At 41.1% G+C, this 17253-nt stretch overlaps 3 protein-coding genes across 4 annotated transcripts; 2 read left to right on the top strand and 1 right to left on the bottom strand.

Moving 5' to 3' along the window:
- Window positions 1–2549: 2549 nt before the first annotated feature.
- Window positions 2550–4691, top strand: LOC134001250 (transmembrane protein 151B-like). The gene is made up of 2 exons (XM_062440816.1): window positions 2550–2627; window positions 3282–4691. Exons 1-2 carry the CDS (start codon window positions 2550–2552, stop codon window positions 4689–4691), a joined length of 1488 nt encoding a protein of 495 aa, XP_062296800.1.
- Window positions 4692–8839: 4148 nt separating this feature from the next.
- mtres1 (mitochondrial transcription rescue factor 1) lies at window positions 8840–12262 on the top strand. Of its 2 annotated transcripts, none has more exons than XM_062440819.1 (4): window positions 8840–8884; window positions 10468–10909; window positions 11431–11503; window positions 11623–12262. In XM_062440819.1, exons 2-4 carry the CDS (start codon window positions 10491–10493, stop codon window positions 11803–11805), a joined length of 675 nt encoding a protein of 224 aa, XP_062296803.1. In that variant the 5' UTR covers window positions 8840–8884; window positions 10468–10490; the 3' UTR covers window positions 11806–12262. The 2 variants fall into 2 exon arrangements, with proteins under 2 accessions (XP_062296803.1, XP_062296802.1); XM_062440818.1 differs by lacking the exon at window positions 8840–8884 and adding an exon at window positions 9675–10099.
- A 10-nt stretch (window positions 12263–12272) lies between these two features.
- On the bottom strand, window positions 12273–16664 carry bend3 (BEN domain containing 3). The gene is made up of 4 exons (XM_062440815.1): window positions 16537–16664; window positions 15656–15710; window positions 15270–15445; window positions 12273–15155 (listed from the first exon to the last, which is right to left on the bottom strand). Exons 2-4 carry the CDS (start codon window positions 15705–15707, stop codon window positions 12924–12926), a joined length of 2460 nt encoding a protein of 819 aa, XP_062296799.1. The 5' UTR covers window positions 15708–15710; window positions 16537–16664; the 3' UTR covers window positions 12273–12923.
- Between the last annotated feature and the right edge of the window lie 589 nt (window positions 16665–17253).

The raw sequence follows: 17253 nt of genomic DNA on the forward strand, positions 1-17253 counted from the left end.
CGTCTGGTGTGGGTCTGTGTCGGACTCAGCGGACTCTGACTGCACCAGCAGCCCGGAGGCAGAACAGGGAATCTCGCCTCCTGTCAGCGAAGCCAACAGCCATCTGAACGGCCTGCTGGTGGGACCAGCTGCGGACGAGAGCGGCTGCGATCCTGATGACCTGCTTTTGTATGCCAGTGCCAAGAGGGAAATGCTCTTCAGCAACAAGCGGATTAATATCTGCAGCAAGAACGGGACCATACGAGGAGTGAGGAACAAAGTGAGCGCGGGCCAGGTGCTTTTCAACAACCTTTCCAACATGTATTCTGTAAGTAGCACTGAAAAAGGTGGAACAGAGTTATTTGAATCTCTGTTTAATACCTGTTGACTCTGCTGAAAGCCCTAGAACCTTTCTTGACCTACAGATGAAGAGCTTGTTTAGCCATGACCTGTATTCCCTCTCTCTTTAAGGGTTCCCTTCGTCATCAGAAAAGGAGACCCTGGGAAAAGGAGTAAATAGTTTCAAACAATGTTGTCAAAAAGGAAGAAATATCCCTTTGCCTGAAGGTTCTCTACACCAGGACTCCTCATTCAGCTCACAACAAGCTGTTCAGTGTCTTGAGTTATCTCTCTTATTACTCTAAAAAGACTCCAGCTTTACTGAATAACAATGGTCCAGTCTGTTCTAGGTCTTTGATTCAGATTCACTTCCCTAATGACTATAAAAACTGATAGACTGTAGACTGATGTATTATGTGGTTGTATAACAGTTTTATACATGTTGCATACATATGCATTACTAAACGCACGTAACAAGAGAAGATTTTTGTATTTTTTTTTTTAAATTATGTAAGTATAGTTGCGACCCAGATTTCATATGATTTTGATATTTGGGTCCCTGTCAATTGTCAAATGGCAATTATGTGAACATGCATGTTTTGTAAGCATTTTTTAAAAATAATGTTAATACTAGATGTGCTTAATATTATTACAATTCCATAATTCCACATATAGGCAGTAAATATACAAACCTTTTTTTGTTTCTAGAAATAACTACACAGTTCTTTCTCAATCCTCTGTTGCAGTAGATTTTATGTTTGACACACTGGTTTCTGGAAACAATTGCTGTCTTGTTCATTAAATGTATTGATCTTGAAGACGGTATAACCTTAAGCGTTGGTATTCATATTTGATTCAAACAACTGTAAATCAGATATGGAAATGCACACTGATGATAATTTCTTTGTTGGCTCCATCAAATACTGCAGTCCACAGCAGCACTATGGCTAATGACTGACTTGAAAAATCTGATATACTTCAGTTACCACCATATGAGAGTATTGCTATAATCTTCCTATAAAAGTGTTATGTAACTATAACTATATGGTGACAGCTCTGAACTAAAAACTCTACTTTAAAATTAAATTCATTTAATAGTACTTATAACGAGCAGACATTCATTCATCAGAATAAATCACATCACTGGGTAAACTCCAACTGTGTCACATGATCAACAACTCAAGTTTATATGACCTGATCTCCAGCTTGTTGTCTCTAATTATGTGTGTATATACAGTATAAATACTCTCACCGACCACTTCATTAAATACACCTGTGTAATCTAATGCAACCCAATGCAACAGCTCTGCCATCAATTATGCTTTTATTATTGTTTATTACTACAGTGGCAGTGGGTGGTAGTGATTAACTGGAGTGCATTATATTGAAGTGTTCCTGATATTTTGCCCCCTCCCCCTTGTACATTAATGGAGTGGACCAAGTATTAGAAACACAGCTCAATATAATGCACCCCAGCTCACCACCACCCACTACGACCTCAGTAATAAACATAGTAGAGTTATCACCTTTCTGACAATATCGTAAAGGTAGAACTGATGGCAGAGCTGTTCTGTTGGATTGCATTCAATTGCACAGGTGTACCTAATAAAGTGGCCGCTGAGTGTGCAATATAATGACTCCACTGCCCCATCGTCACGGGAACAGCTCAGTTTAAAGACCCATTTTTAGGGTGGACTTTCCCTTTAAGTGACAGATTTATGCAACAGCATCTCACCGTACACCTGCCTCACTCAGCACCATGGACAGCGACCCCGCCAGCTCTCTATAGACAGCTACCGACGCCGTCTACACACACACACTTGATACATCCTCAGCGGGCCCTGAGGGGCAGGGCATGTTCATTTTGTAATGACGACCAGCTAATACAGCGGAATCTACGCTCATGTTACTGCGGCACTGACAGCTCAAAACCGTAGAGGGCAGGATGCGGGCTTTCCTATAGAAACACACCCCCGCGTTTTTTTTTGTTTTTTTTTCATTTTCCAGCCGCCGGAAAGATCCCCTTATTTTGGGTTTCACCACCCGATCAGCATGCCTCCGTCGATTCATCTCGGGCTTTTCTTAGGGTGGAGCGCCTCTAAACCATATCAAATGTGGTGCACGCCTGACAAGCTCGTCTTGGTTTGAGGGACGCTGCAGAGCAAGGTGGTGAAATCTGTTCCTCTTCCTACTCCACGCCCTATCATTATTATCAATAGTTGCCCAGCACCATGTCCCCTCCGGCATCGGCTGCGACAGCGAGTGAAAGCAGTACAACCACTGTCTTCGAGGAGGACACCAGAGAGGAGGTACATCATTTTTTGGCATCCCTCGTTTAGAGCAAATGCCTTTTGTTATGATCTGCTTGTTGTTGCATCTTGGCGCAGGGCTTTCAATCAATCCATGTGCATGTTGTGCACACTGCTGGTTCATTATTTACCAGGAGTATGATGTTTACAGAAAAATCTCCCAGGCTGCAGCTTGACATGGGACTGATTCTGTAATCTTGTAGCCAGCATTAAACAAAATAATAGAGTAAAATTCCCTGGACACGTGGCATCTTAACGTGTCTTTCACCTATCATTAGCTGTAGTGGGCCTGTGGCACTGATTTCATCTTAATGTCTCTACAGCACTTAAACCTGGACAACAGCTACTCAGTAGAGCTATACTGTAAAATGGTTTGAAATATCCACAGAGCTGAAATAACTTTCTTGTTATCCACTGTTGATAGTCTGATTATCTTTGCAAGATAATCTCTAATACATGGGTGTCACTACTATAGATGCATGACCCATTCATTAAAGTTTTGTCTCGAAAAGTCCTAATTTTACTTCAGATGTTGCAGTCATTATTCAGTAGTGATGCACACTGCAACAAGCAAAATTACATTTTAAGGATGTGATTTATTATTTTGTTTTTGACCATTTTTTCTTTTGTTTTGTTTGTTCTTTGACTCTACAGCAAAGACCCCTTAAACAATCTCTGAGTAAATCACTATGTCGGGAGAGTTTTTGGAAATGCCTTCTCCTGTCCATTCTCATGTATGGCTGCATGGGAGCAATGGTGTGGTGTCATGTCACCAAGGTGACCCGCCTCACCTTTGACAGTGCCTTCAAAGGGAAATCAATGATGTACCATGACAGTCCCTGCTCTGATGGCTATATCTACATCCCTCTGGCCCTGCTGGGCATGCTCTATTTGGTCTACCTTGTGGAGTGCTGGCACTGTCACGTGAAGAACGAGCTGCAGCACAAAGTGGATGTGGAGGGCATTTACGAACGCATCCAGAGGATGCAGCAAGCTAAACCCTGCATCTGGTGGAAAGCCATCAGCTACCACTATGTTCGCCGAACTCGACAAGTCACACGATATCGCAATGGAGACGCTTACACCAGTACCCAGGTTTACCATGAACGTGTCAACACCCATGTGGCAGAAGCTGAGTTTGACTACAGTCACTGTGGAGTGAAAGATGTATCAAAGCAGCTGGCTGGCTTGGAGAAGTCCGCTCTTACAAAGATGCGATTCACAAAGTGTTTTAGTTTTGCTAATGTTGAGTCAGAGAATTCCTACCTTACACAACGAGCGAGGTTTTTCACTGACAATGAGGGCCTTGATGACTACATGGAAGCCAGGGAAGGCATGCACCTAAAAAACATCGACCTGAAGGAATATGTCATGGTGTTATCTGACCCCGAGCACCACCCCTGGTATCTGTCCCATTATGTCTTCTGGTTTGCCTCATTCCTCACATTCTCTTGGCCTCTCAGAGTCTTCACAGAGTATCGTACTGCATATGTCCACTATCGTGTTGAGAAGCTCTTTGGGCATGATTACCTCCCTGTGACCCCATGTGATGATCGGCCATATTGGCGTCGTATCCCCCGTGTTAACACCATTGACAGTACAGAACTGGAATGGCATATTCGATCCAACCAGCAGCTGGTGCCCAGTTACTCAGAGGCTGGCCTGATGGACCTGGCACAGTGCCCATCCAACTTCAGCGGGATTCGTCAGAATTGTGAGCGCTGCCACAGAGCCATCAGTTGTTCCTCAGTGTTTTCCAGGAGTGCCCTGAGCATCTGTACCGGTGCCAGCTCCCGCATCCCTTTCAGCGGCAGTCGGTTCTCCCTGGCACGGCGCTATGGCTCTCAGCGTAGCTGCTTTTGGAGGAGCGGCAGCCTGGATGACCAGGAGAGTCCCAGTGAAAACACCCGCTGCTTATCAGAGCGTGTCACCACAGATGATGAGGAACCCCCAGTCTACGAGGATGCACTTTGCTACCCAGTGCTCATCGTTCACTGCAGTGAGAATTGTCACAACCACAGGTCCTTACACAGAAATGGCTCCTGTGTGGAGACTTCCTTATGACTATGCAGTAACTGAAAAAACACAGTGGCATTACTGTAGCATACATACACTTTGGACATCAGAAACATAGTGTGTGAACAAGTCTTAATGTGAGATACACAGATTCATGCTGTATTGTCATACTGTCTGAAACAAATGCCTGAGTCCTGAATGTGTGAATCACCAAAGCAATAACAGTGATTAGTGAGCTGGGAACACAATGACAGTGGTGTTTGAAGCTACTAGGATACACACTCATGGATATTTGTTTGGCTTCCAGTGAAAACCAAGCAGACAAAGACTGTTACACTGCACATCCTTGCTATAGCTTTTAAGATCTCATATGTACAGCACATATGAAACTGAAACGGAAGCTGCAGTTACCTCATAAGACCTTTTCAGAGACCACAAAAAATATGGACAGGTTGCAATATCTCATTCATTCAGTGAAATCTCAGTGACACAAACACAAAAACATCCAAATGATGACGATAAGGTTGGAGCTGATTCTGATGACTTTAATATCATCAAAAACATATGTAGGAGTTTCTACAGTTTAACATACTTTTACATACAGCAATAACTGTGAAAATAAACAACATCTTCTCAAGCGAAAAGTAAAAGGGAGAATATCAATTAAATATCTTACACTTATGCATATCATACTGACAATGGTCAACATGAAACCCTCCAGTCTTTAAGAGACAAATGAACTCTTGGATAAACTGACTCACTGTTATACTAATATGTGATGTTATATTTCTTATATCGTGAGGAAGTGCTGTAATTTACTTTTTTTGGTGTACCTACTTTTTCTCAACCTGCCTCATCTTTTTCTACTTCAGTTAATAACTTTCTACATTTCCCAGAATGCCTTTCAACAACCCCAGATAACAGGTATAAGCTTATTTTCAGTTGTGGGTTGTGTGCATAGTTGGAGAGTCACATAATGACGTCTGTTTTATTTTAGAAAAGAAAAATATATATGCCTTTTGGTTGCATTGCATTCTGGTCTTTTGAGTCTACTGTGGGTTGAAAAAAAATGGAATTATTAATATTTCTGCTTCTTCTTCAGTGGATTTCTCTCTGTTTGACTGTTGACTGTTGGTACTATATGGCAGCTTTTGGATGCTGAGAGACTGACACCTAAACCTGATGTTTACAGTTGATGTTTTGGATTTCTGAAACATAGTTTTTTCTTTCCTACAAATCTCCAGTGTAGTTTTTGGAAATGAACTCATTGTGATGTTACATTGTCAAAGTATCTGCAAGGGAATAAGAGACAACAAAACAGAATCAGAGATGGTATTTTAGGGTGGATTTTTGCTTCAACGTTTGATTGATTTGACTTGACTGACCTAGAAGCTGGGAAGTTGGAGCAAACACCCACATTAGCTAAGTACAAAAACAAATGGGCTTTCACCTTAAATACCTAAAATGCATTTAGTCATTCATAATCAATCAAGTGGTTTAAAGATTTTGTCTTGAATTAGACTTTTTTGCTGCCTACTGCCACGAAACTTACCGGCAACTGTGGTACAAACACATTGACTCATTGTCTCATTACATTAATCTTGTGGTCAGAAAAGAGAAGGACAGGTTTACAATAAACTTACAACACATTTGAACAGTTTGACATCACATCAGTCATAAACATTATTACAGTATCTGTCTCAACCAAACTCGGTGTGTATTTAGCAGCAAAAAGATCATACAGTCATCCATGCCCAAATTTGCATGATTTCCTTCTGCTATCGCAATGTGTTATAAACCATCAAACATACCTGAATGTAAACCACCAGCATAAATGATAAGTATATTCATTATGTGTCTGTAGTAAAGGAACAATGCTCCATTTTTCATATGTAAAGTGATGATTTCACTGTCCAGTGTATAGTGAATGCGCTCAGAGAAAGAAAGAGCACAGTTCACACCAACATGCCACCATGTTTTTCAGAGAGTTTGGTTGTTGATGTGTGATTCATATAGAAGATCCCTGACTCTTTACAGTAGAGTTTACAGGCAGTATATGCAAGGATGTAAATGCACTTACATTGACACATACATACATACAAACTTTATAATACTGACTCTTTTTTAAACATCTAACAGGAACATATTGTATGCATCCTGGCAAATAATCTCTTACAATGTTTTCAATAATGTAGTGACACCAGTATTATGCACTTGAAGTGACACTAGACTTTATGAATTGTAGTGAAGCTGAATGTTGATGTAAATTACCTTGAGGTAATAAAATATTCAAGATGATATATTGACAAATACATAACTGCTCAGACATAAAACAGAACACAGCAACTTAAAGCTTATCCCTTCTTGTACAATATTAAAATGTTCTTGTGATAATAATCAAACGGGCTGTATAAATAACTTGATTACCTTTTAAAATATGTATTCAAATTGATCATATGCTGGAAAAATAAAAGTTGCAATAAATGTCTGGGGCAAATCTGTGTATATTTTTAAAAAATGTGGTGGCTTGGATTCTCACACGTGCTGGGAAAATGTGAGTGGAGAGTGTGAGAAGTGGAGGAGCTGCTTCATGGACACCGATATGTTTTCATGTCACAGCAGGAAAAGCAGAGCTGTAAATAATGAAATGAAAAATGGCTGAATTACATTTAGGTGCTTCAGTTTCAGGGTCCTGTTATTGTTCATGCTGCTTCACTGTAAAACTGTCATGGTTTACTGGGACACTTAAATAGAACAGAGCCATGGTTAATGTTATTAGTAACACCTGTGCTTTGCCTCTTAACACAAAGCCATCCTGTCATAATTACAACTTAAATACAGTATATATAAATTATTCACTCATTCATTTTCCATACCGCTATCCAATAGAGGGTCACAGGGGTGCTGGAACCAATCCCAGCTGTCCCACCAGAGGCAGGGTACACCCTGGACAATCGCCAGTCCATCATAGGGCTAACATAGTGTAGCCAGACAACCATTCACACTCACATTCATCCTAGGGGCAATTTAGAGTGACCAATTAACCTAAATTGCATGTTAAGTTTCAATTTGCTTTCTGATATATTGTGCTCTTACTCTTAAATCCCCATTTAAAACAATCGTTATTCTACGCAAACTCCATTTTCATGTTTCTTCTATGTATTCTTTCAACAAAAACTGAGATTATTTAACTTGATCATAGTTCATTTTAGTATAAATTCTAGTCTTCCTGTGATAAAGAAAACACATTACTTCACTGTATGAATTTATATGAGGAGAAATGTTGACGGTGATACAGACACATTATGTGTCTTTGCCTTCATTTGTTAGCTTTTCTTTTATTCCCTGCATTATAATTTCGGTCTCATATACTGTTACAACGGACAGCCAAGTCTGCAGATCATTGGTGCCGGCCGCCCTGGACATAATCTGTACCAACTTCTCACCTCTGGTAGGCGCTACAGAACACTGTTCACCAAAACCACCAAACAATAGTGGCTTCTCCCCCTCACTGTCACCCTTGTGAACCATTCACTCACTGTGGCCCTGTGCAATAAACCTGAAACACTTCCCACTGCACCCAGCCTATATATATTTATTTAACCAAAAAACAAATGTGCAAGAAATTTCACTCACCACTGCATATCTAAGCAGGCTGTATACTGTACATAACCACATTGACACACTACATGTACACAAAATGACTTCTCACTTTTTATTTATCTCAGCACTCCTTACACTCTTCACTTCTTTGCACCATTTATATCCGGTTTACAGTTACAGAGATGGTTTCACCTGTTAATAGTCATTCCTTGTATATATTTCTTAAGATAGTTGTTATTTTTGTGTAAGCACATTAAGAGCTACTAAGAATCAAATTCCTTGTATGTGTAAACACACTTAGCCATTAAAGATGATTCTGACTCTGATACAGCCAATCAAGTTGCCATTGGCTAAATCATAAAAGCACATAACACAGCTGTTGCAAGTTTAGACAAAGAAAGTGAGAGACTCTGAGATTTTTTTGCCTCTTTTTAATGTCCAAATAATTATGTAGAGCAGTGAGGAGGCTTGAATTGAAAAAGGATATCCAGGAGTAAACCAACCCTGATAAACACACGAAGAACACTTCCCCTCCAGGTCGATAGGTGGCAGCAATCACACTGACTGGTACACAAACAGCACAAAGGAAGTGGCGGCGAAGTAACTCCAGTAACAAGCTGTGAAAGGTTATTTCACAGGTGAGTGGACTAAATGATGATAACTGCACGCCAAGAACTTCATATTTAGCATTTAAGCAGCCCGTAGCGTTTTTATTGATGAACAAGCTCATTACTCACCCGGAGAAATGTATTTGTAGTTAGAAGTTAGCAGCTCAGCAGCCTCAGCCTGTGAAAAGTCAATCAGAGGCAGTCACTCCATGCACAAAGTACACAAACAGCAGCTAAGATTAAAGAGCAAGTACAGTATCCTGCTGATGGGACAACGCTGCTTTCCGTTTAGGGATGCACCGGTCCAACGATTTCAGTCCTCATACCGATTACTGTGTTTTGTTATCGCCTGATACCGAGTACCGATCCGATATCAGTGTTTATTGTATTTATAAGCTGTATGCCTCAGTGTTTCCAAGAGGACTATTCTTTTATGTGTAAGGCAACATTAGGCTTGACTTAAACATTGCTTTCATATCTTAATTAAACAAAATGTAACTGTAAATAAATACAGATCAATATTTACTGAGTTGTTATTTATTAAAATAATCGATATAGGGCTGGGTATTGGTACTCAATACCCTTAAAGTATCGACCCAAATAAATCGATACCAAGTCGAAACATTTCCTGTCAAACGATACCTGCAATCGATCGTTTTCTGCACCCAGAGCTAGAAAATATGACTATTTGTATGGACTTGCTCCCAGCATTCAACAACCAATGCAAGCATTCTTTAGTTTAATGTAACATTTGACAGCAGCTACAACCCATCTGTGGTGTGGAAGTCAAGGTAAATTTGAGTTAGCGTGCTTAGCAGTTCAGCAGCCAAGATGCCACTTAAAGGCGTTAAAGTATGGCGACACTACACGCGTGTTACACCAGATAAAAGCAAGTGTACAAAATGTGTAATGGGTATCGAATGAAGCACTCAATTGGCATTGGTGTCACTTTAAGGGTTCTTGGATTGGTACTGATATCGTAATTTTTTTTAACAATATCTAGATTGGACCATTGTCACCAGTTCCTGACTCAGATATTTGTCTCAGTATCTGACCAATACCTGATATCAGTATTGGTACATCTCTACCGTAATTGTTTGTTGTCAGGTGGTGTCAAGCTGAAAAACATCACTTCCAGAATCAACAAACACATTTAAACATAACTCATTCATTTATGTCATCTTATATTATTATTGTTCTACAAAGAAGATGAGGAGTCGGAGCAAAAGTTGCAATATTCTCAAGGTAAATCATTATTTTGTATTATCTCTGATTTGATGCAGTTGAAGAGTGCTGCAGACTACACATCCAAGTAGTCTGATCTTTTAACAAAGGTGCTTTAGCCTTCAATATAAAGCAAAACAACAACAACAAAAATCACATTAATGTAACTGAATAATGAAACAACAACGATTGGATAACACAGGGCATTGAGGTTGATGGTTCATTCTTGACCTTGGGAACAGTGGATGAAAAGTATTTTTTAGATGACTTGACTCTTTACTCTGAAAGCATATTAAAATTGATCCAGTCTGCCTGATCATATTATTGATGCCACTTCATTTGACACAGTCATTTAGCATAATGCTTTCTGACCTGCCTTTTTTTTTTAGTGGCTCGGTGGAGGAGAGCCAACATGCAGAGTTTGGTGGTGCATTCACTGGCCATGAGGCAGCTTGGAAGGTTGAACCCCCGTCACCTGTTGGCTGCTGGATATGGACTGAGGCATACTGAATGGTGTCCCAGGTCCATCCATACACGGCAGCTGTGGGGCTGCTCGGCGTTCCCGGCGCTCGGCTGTCACAGGCACGCTCTCCGTGGCAGAGACGCTGTCAGGAGTTGGTCCGTCCAACACCTGAGGTTCAAAAGCAAGAAGAAAAAAGGTGCTGCTAGAGCAACACATGAAGAGGAGGAGGATGAAAGGGAACGTGAGGACAGCGATTATGAAGATGAGGTGGACCCGGATGTACCAAAAGACTATAAAGACATGGAGAAATATGTGCAGTCCCTCCGTTATGATGTCATCATGAAAGCTGGCCTGGACTTAGCGCGCAAGTGAGTCAGCTGGCTGAGTTGAATTGGTGGTTAAATGGGTTTTCCCAGTTTGAGTTTTTCAACCATTTGGATATAAGCAAGTGAAATGATGCACCAGAATGAATAAGATGACATATTTATCTGATAAAAGACCACTGCTACATCAGTTCATTTTCTGGCTTGTCATGCTTTCAGATGTGTTTTTGGTGTTAGGGTTTATTGACAACACTCTGCTATAAATTACAAAATACATATAAGATCTGTTCAGGGACAGGACGATAAAGTGCTGGACTTAATCCTAACGTTGTCCTTGATGTTTTCACAGCCTATCAACCAGGCGTTCATTGTTTGACATAATGAAAAATGACAAAACAAGCAGGAAACATAGATAATTGAATGCAAAGAACAAACAATTGATTAAATGTTTTTTATGGACGATAAAAGGTAACATGGACCCCAGCGAAAATACTAGCATTAACGTAATAAAAATGTTTCCTTTTCAAATGTGAGTAGATACTAACCTCCCTTTTGTTTTATCGTAGTAAAATCGATGATGCTTTCTACGACAGCAAGCTCAGACTAAATGGACAGAAACTCATCAAGAAAAGTAAATCGGTAAGACGTGAATGCTTACAAATAAGGACACAGTGCTGCACCTAATTCTCACATTTACATAATCTTTGCCGTTTGGTATATTCATTCATTTAGTAACACATATTTTGTTACTTATTCAGGTGAAAGTTGGGGACACATTGGACGTGGTGCTGTTGGAGAATGAAGAAACAAACACTGTCACTCTGATGAGAGTCGCCCTCAAAAGGGTGTTTGAGGAAACCAGTAACAAAGACAAGTACAAAGTTGCCTTAAGGCGATGGAAACATTTAGAGCTTTCTAAGGATGAGGCCTTTAAGCCATGAACTTGAATATGACAGTATGAACTGTAATACCATTGGCCAATCAAGGCCAAAACAGAGAGAATTGGATGCCACTTAAAAAGGTATTTGTCTGTAACAAGCTGGATCTAGAATGGATTATAAATGTATAATTTAAAGGTTAACAGTTCTCAGTGGTTGTAGACATTAAGCAGTTGTTTGGGAGAAAGATGTCGAATGTTTCCCTTTCCCCAATGTACTGTGAAACTCACAATAAAGGTGCACTTTGAAGTTTTGAAACTTGACAAGTCATGTTCTGATGGTTTGGCTTATGTACGAGCATTTCTTGTAACTTTATGAGTTTGCATCTGACTCATTATTTGGGTATATTGTACTTTTCCTCTCATTTTCCCTTGTTAATCCCTGCTGAATCATTTTTATCAAAGCAAAAATGGAAAATGTATGTTGAGTAGAGCAGAAATTATTAATGCATAAGTTGGGGAGTATTCAGGAATCAGACACCTCACTTGTCTGAGTGTGTGGTAAAAAATATATGAACAGTCTTATGGACACTTATGATACAGGCTATTCAACAGGCCAGTCTTATGTCATATTTATAATTGTGTGATTTTATTAGAAATAGGTTATCATGATCCATTGTCATGTTAAATTGTCTTTATAATATAAACTTCTATAAGAAGGCTTAACATAAGCACATTGTTGTTAAAACAGTGGTGGCACAATGCTACATCAGTAACTGCAATGGAAATATATATCACATCATTGTGATTCATTTCTATCCATATAGCAAATATGTGATCTATGCTATTAGCTACTATCATTGTTATTGTTTTTAAGGCTACAACATGTATCAATAAAGTTATAAGTAAAGTTAATGTTAGATAAGCTATGACAGTTTTGGCTTATAAATAGAAGCTGTTTTAACTCTTCATCCGACAATAATAATACTACATGAACTACAACATCTACTGCTGTAGTCAAACGGTAAAGTCTTGACTAGGAATAGTACTGAAGAAACTCAAAACAGCTTGGCTTCATCCTACATAGGACAGTTTGTGAAAGTTCAATAATGCTTTTTCAGCTTATATGCTGTGCAACTATTTTTATGACAAAAAGTGTTGCCAAGCTGCAAAGTACTGTAACTAGGACACAGTGCTTGACCTCTTGGCCTTCTTAAGAATGTCACACTTCTTGCGATTAGGGCGCCGACAGCGTTCGTCAATGCTTGGCACACATTCATAGTGCCACACCTCCTCCATCTTATCCACAGGATACACTGTTTCCACATAGTGACGGATCAGTCTGAGGCGCACTGGGTCAAGCTGCTTCTTGTTGCAGGCCCCCGAATGGTTGTACTGCAGCCGCAGGTTCTCCTGGGTGAACAGCTCGGGGAATAGGCGCACCAACAGTCGGGCAGCAAAGTTCCCAACAGAGAGACTCTGCTGGACAATTTCCCGCACCTCAGTGTCTGAGAGCAGGTAGACAGAAGGTACAGGGAAGTCAGGTTTGGATACAGTCAGTTCATCCAAGGGAATTTTGCAAAAGTCTTTACTACTTTTCTCTGGGGGTAAAGAGGGAATTTCTGGATCCTCCCTCATGTTATCTGGATTGAGTTGGTTCAGCTGGCAAAGAAAGTCCTGGTCTGAGTCTTGACCATACACTTTGCGCTGCTGCAGGTAAGATCTCCTCTGCTCTGTGTCGCGTCTCCTGCACCTCTCATCAAGTTTGCCAACAAATTCTAACATCCACACTCTGTCATTCTTTGCCCGCGGGTAGACTAACTGCACGTAGTGACGGATCAGATTTACACGAACGGGGTCGAGTTGTTTTTTCCCAAGAGAACCACTGCAGTTGTACTGCTTCCGCGCGTTCTCGTGGGTGAAAAGCTCGGGGAACATAAGCACCAGCAGCCGAGAAGCAAAGTTCCCAATGGACAAGCTACATTCATAGTTGCTTTTAAGCTGCTCCTTGGACAAGATGTACTCCTGAGGAACAGTAAAGTCTGGTAGGGGAATCTCCATATTGTCAAAATCGACAGGAGTAAGTAGTGACTTTTTAGACTTGCGACCGGGCCTTTCATAATCTCCCACCTCTGGAACCTTAATTATGGAAACATCTTCGGGAAGGCTGGCCAGGTCATAGCCCTCATCAGTGATATTGTCAGGTTCACTCCCATTGCCATTACTGTGAGGACCCTCAAGTGCATCCTCCATATGCTGAATGCACACCTGAAGCCAGCTGTCCTCAGGCACATCAGGAAAATTTGCTTCCATATACTTCCTTATTATTTCCATCTTGTCAGTGTCTAGAATCAGCTGCCCCACACTATTGAAACTGTTGGAGCCTTCTGGCATTTTTCCCTCTTCAAAAACCTCAGGGAAAAGCCGGTGCATAAGAAAAATAACAAAGTCCTCCGGGGAGGAGAACTCATCCAGCTCCTCTGTGGCTGGAGTATTGAAAGCAAGGCCGGACACAGCCATGCTGCTCTGCTGGTTATCTAGAGAGAGATGCTCCTCCTGACCCTGCTCGTTAATAAAACGATAGGTTTGAGGATGCTCAGCCTTTATCCCAGCACCTGTGATTGTCTGCTTCCTGAGCAGCCGAGTGCTCTCCATGTCCCTCTGGGCCCAGAAGCGATTAAAGAAGTCATTAATCTGAAGGAGGCATTCTTCCTGCCAGACACTGTTGTTCTTTACCGAGGGGTAGCAGACTTCTACGTAGTTACGAATCAGCTGCAGATGCAGAGACTCCAGCATTCTCTTGCTCGCCATGCAGTCGTGAGAGCACTCCCTGGCTTTGAACAGCTCTGGGAAAAGATGCACCAGTAGGCGACAGCCAAGCTCCCCAGCGCTAGACGTCTGCTCCATCAGCTGATTCAATTCCTCACTTGTTAGCAGATACTCAGGGGGAGGCTGGAACTCTGTTACCATCTCAGCTGGTTTGATCTGCTTCTTAATCCGCATGACTTCAAGGGTTAACAAGTCCACTTTGCTATGCAGCTGTGTCATGCTCGAGTTGAGGGTATTGAGGATGAAAAACATTTTCTCAATGAGTGGATAAAGGTTAGAGTCTGTTGACGAGGCTTGGCCTGAAGTGTCCGTGACGGGGAAAGCCTCCAACGGGCCATTTTCCTCTGAACTTTGAAGCTTGGATGAGAGAGCGCTGCCGTATCCGAGCTGATTTCCGGCACCTTGACTGGCCTGCTGCTCTAGACTCGGTGTGTTCCTCTTCTCTGAGATCCTGTGGGAGATGCTGAAGAGAGGCTTTCTGTAGGAAGCTCTGGATTTCTCCTGGTTGCAGTCCCTCTTCTCTCCGGTTGTGGTGAGGCATAAAGGCTCATGTTTGCTGCTATCCTCGATCAAGTGCCGCCTCATCTAGACAGAATAAATATCATAAGAACACATCTTACAGAAGTAACATACTGTACATAAAATGCACATTTTCCAAAGTTTATCCCTAAAACTTTTAGTTGTCTGTGTTTTGCTCACCTCGCCAGAGACTCTGGCTCTCTTGCTGCTTGTGGACTGGTTGGTGTCAGGACCCATCTCTGCAGATGTCCGTTTACCAGCCTCAGTGGCCACAGGAGATCCTCCTCCTCCTTCAGGTGGCTCACAAATAGCAAAGTCCTCTGCCTCCTCCTTAACATCTTGAACATGCTTGTGTCCTGTTAAAAAACAATAGAGTTTTGTGGTTTTTATGAAAACGGATTGTAAGTTTCTGCTATAAAAAGGTATACATATAAACATTCTAAATATTCACAGTATTACAACTTCCTACGTTAGTCACATTCTGCCATACTCACAAATTCATTTCAAACATTGATTATTAAATATAAAATACTCTCATAAATGTTTGTTGTGGTAACAGAACTCACCTTTCTCATGCATCGCTTCATCTGAAACTTCCCCATACTCAGAGGAATTCATAGCCTTAAAAGAAAAAGAAAAAGAAAACATAACCCATCAAATGCATGTCTTAAAGACATAATTATATGTAAACATACACAGGGTGTCAGATTGCACCTCTGAGAGCAGTCCCATTCTTATTGATGGGAACATAGTGAGATTGGAAATTACACTGGATCAATGATTGAAATATGCTTGATGTATCACGTCATCAATAACCACACTAATACGGTGCGTTTACCCTCACTGACACATTTATAACCTACAAACTCAGTTTAGTTAACATATATGCATGCAGCACAGTGGCTGGTGAGCTGCCGTTATGACAAACAGCATGTGATCAGCTGCAGTGAAACACATGAACTTCCACGCAGCTGGGGCTCGCTTTCTGCAAAAAAATCAACAACAAACACATCGACATCTATCTTTTGTGTTTCCATCTAGTTTCTAACAAAGTCAAAATAGGTACGGATGTTTCCCCCCCCCCCTGCCTGGAAGAAATACCACCGTGCACTCAGATACCTCCTAGCTCTCCTGCAGCCTGAATTCACCAGGACACTTCCTCATTCTTCCGCCCATGAACCCTTGAACCAAAACACAAGACGAACCCAGCTGTGCGGACTGTTTCACCGCCACAAACTTCTCATTTGAACTACAGCGCCTGTCATTATTAATATCTGCGCACTGCGTTGCTTTAGTTGTGCAACATTTTGTTTGTGAATGTTAATGACGCGGCAGTGTTTGCGTGGACGACTCTCTCCTCTCTCTCCTCTCTCTCTCTCTGCTGCTGCTCGGACTCTTGGTAAATTAATTAACGTTGAATGCGCGTAACCGGCGTGTTAGAGCTCACCTTTACGAGTCAGTGCAATCCTTCAGGACAGTTAGCGGTGTGTTGGACATGTCTGCGGGCTGTCACAGGGTTGTATTAGCAGGTAACTCTTCTTCTTGTTGTTGATAATTTTTTTTTTCTCTCTCGCTCGGCTCCTGCGCTTTCTCGCGTGACGTGACGGCGCGCGCGTCTGCTGTGTCACTTCCGCACAGCTGTGGACAGCAGAGGAAATATGGTTTAGCCCCACTGTCACTAGAGGAGACATGTCAATATTTTAATATCATTAAAACACACAATAATAATATATGTTTTAAAAAGTTTTTTTTATCACATCTGTTTTTATTTAAAATGTTGTGTGCGTGACTGGACTGGAGCAGATGGCTTATTTACGTATAGTTTTTTTAATCATTAGGTGTATATTATACTTTCACCACATGAAAAATGAGTAACCATAAGATATGACCCCCCTTTTAAATGCAGCAACCTACTTCAACTTCAACTTGAACTTGACTGGGGCGGCATCGTAATGGCAACGTAATGGTGAATGTGATAAAATAAATAAAAATAAGATAAAATAAAATATATATATTCTAACAATCTCTGTGTAAATAATCTGCAACATACAGTACCAGTCAAAAGTTTGGACACACTTTCTCATTGATGTGAATGGGAAAGTGTGTCCAAACTTTTGACTGGTACTGTATAAATGTGCAATGCAGAAGTTCCTGAGATTACATA

Source organism: Scomber scombrus, chromosome 19 (assembly GCF_963691925.1).
Source record: "Scomber scombrus chromosome 19, fScoSco1.1, whole genome shotgun sequence".
Classification (NCBI taxonomy): domain Eukaryota; kingdom Metazoa; phylum Chordata; class Actinopteri; order Scombriformes; family Scombridae; genus Scomber; species Scomber scombrus.

Bases quoted from the DNA above. Each gene is read 5' to 3' on its own strand.
- mtres1 (XM_062440819.1), top strand. From the start codon at position 10,491: ATGCAGAGTTTGGTGGTGCATTCACTGGCCATGAGGCAGCTTGGAAGG. The intron at 10,910-11,430 runs GTGAGTCAGCTG...GTTTTATCGTAG, and splicing joins GGCCTGGACTTAGCGCGCAA to TAAAATCGATGATGCTTTCT. The intron at 11,504-11,622 runs GTAAGACGTGAA...TTACTTATTCAG, and splicing joins TCATCAAGAAAAGTAAATCG to GTGAAAGTTGGGGACACATT.
- LOC134001250 (XM_062440816.1), top strand. From the start codon at position 2,550: ATGTCCCCTCCGGCATCGGCTGCGACAGCGAGTGAAAGCAGTACAACC. The intron at 2,628-3,281 runs GTACATCATTTT...TTGACTCTACAG, and splicing joins AGGAGGACACCAGAGAGGAG to CAAAGACCCCTTAAACAATC.
- bend3 (XM_062440815.1), bottom strand. From the start codon at position 15,707: ATGAATTCCTCTGAGTATGGGGAAGTTTCAGATGAAGCGATGCATGAG. The intron at 15,446-15,655 runs GTGAGTTCTGTT...GTTTTTTAACAG, and splicing joins TGAAGCGATGCATGAGAAAG to GACACAAGCATGTTCAAGAT. The intron at 15,156-15,269 runs GTGAGCAAAACA...TATTCTGTCTAG, and splicing joins GAGCCAGAGTCTCTGGCGAG to ATGAGGCGGCACTTGATCGA.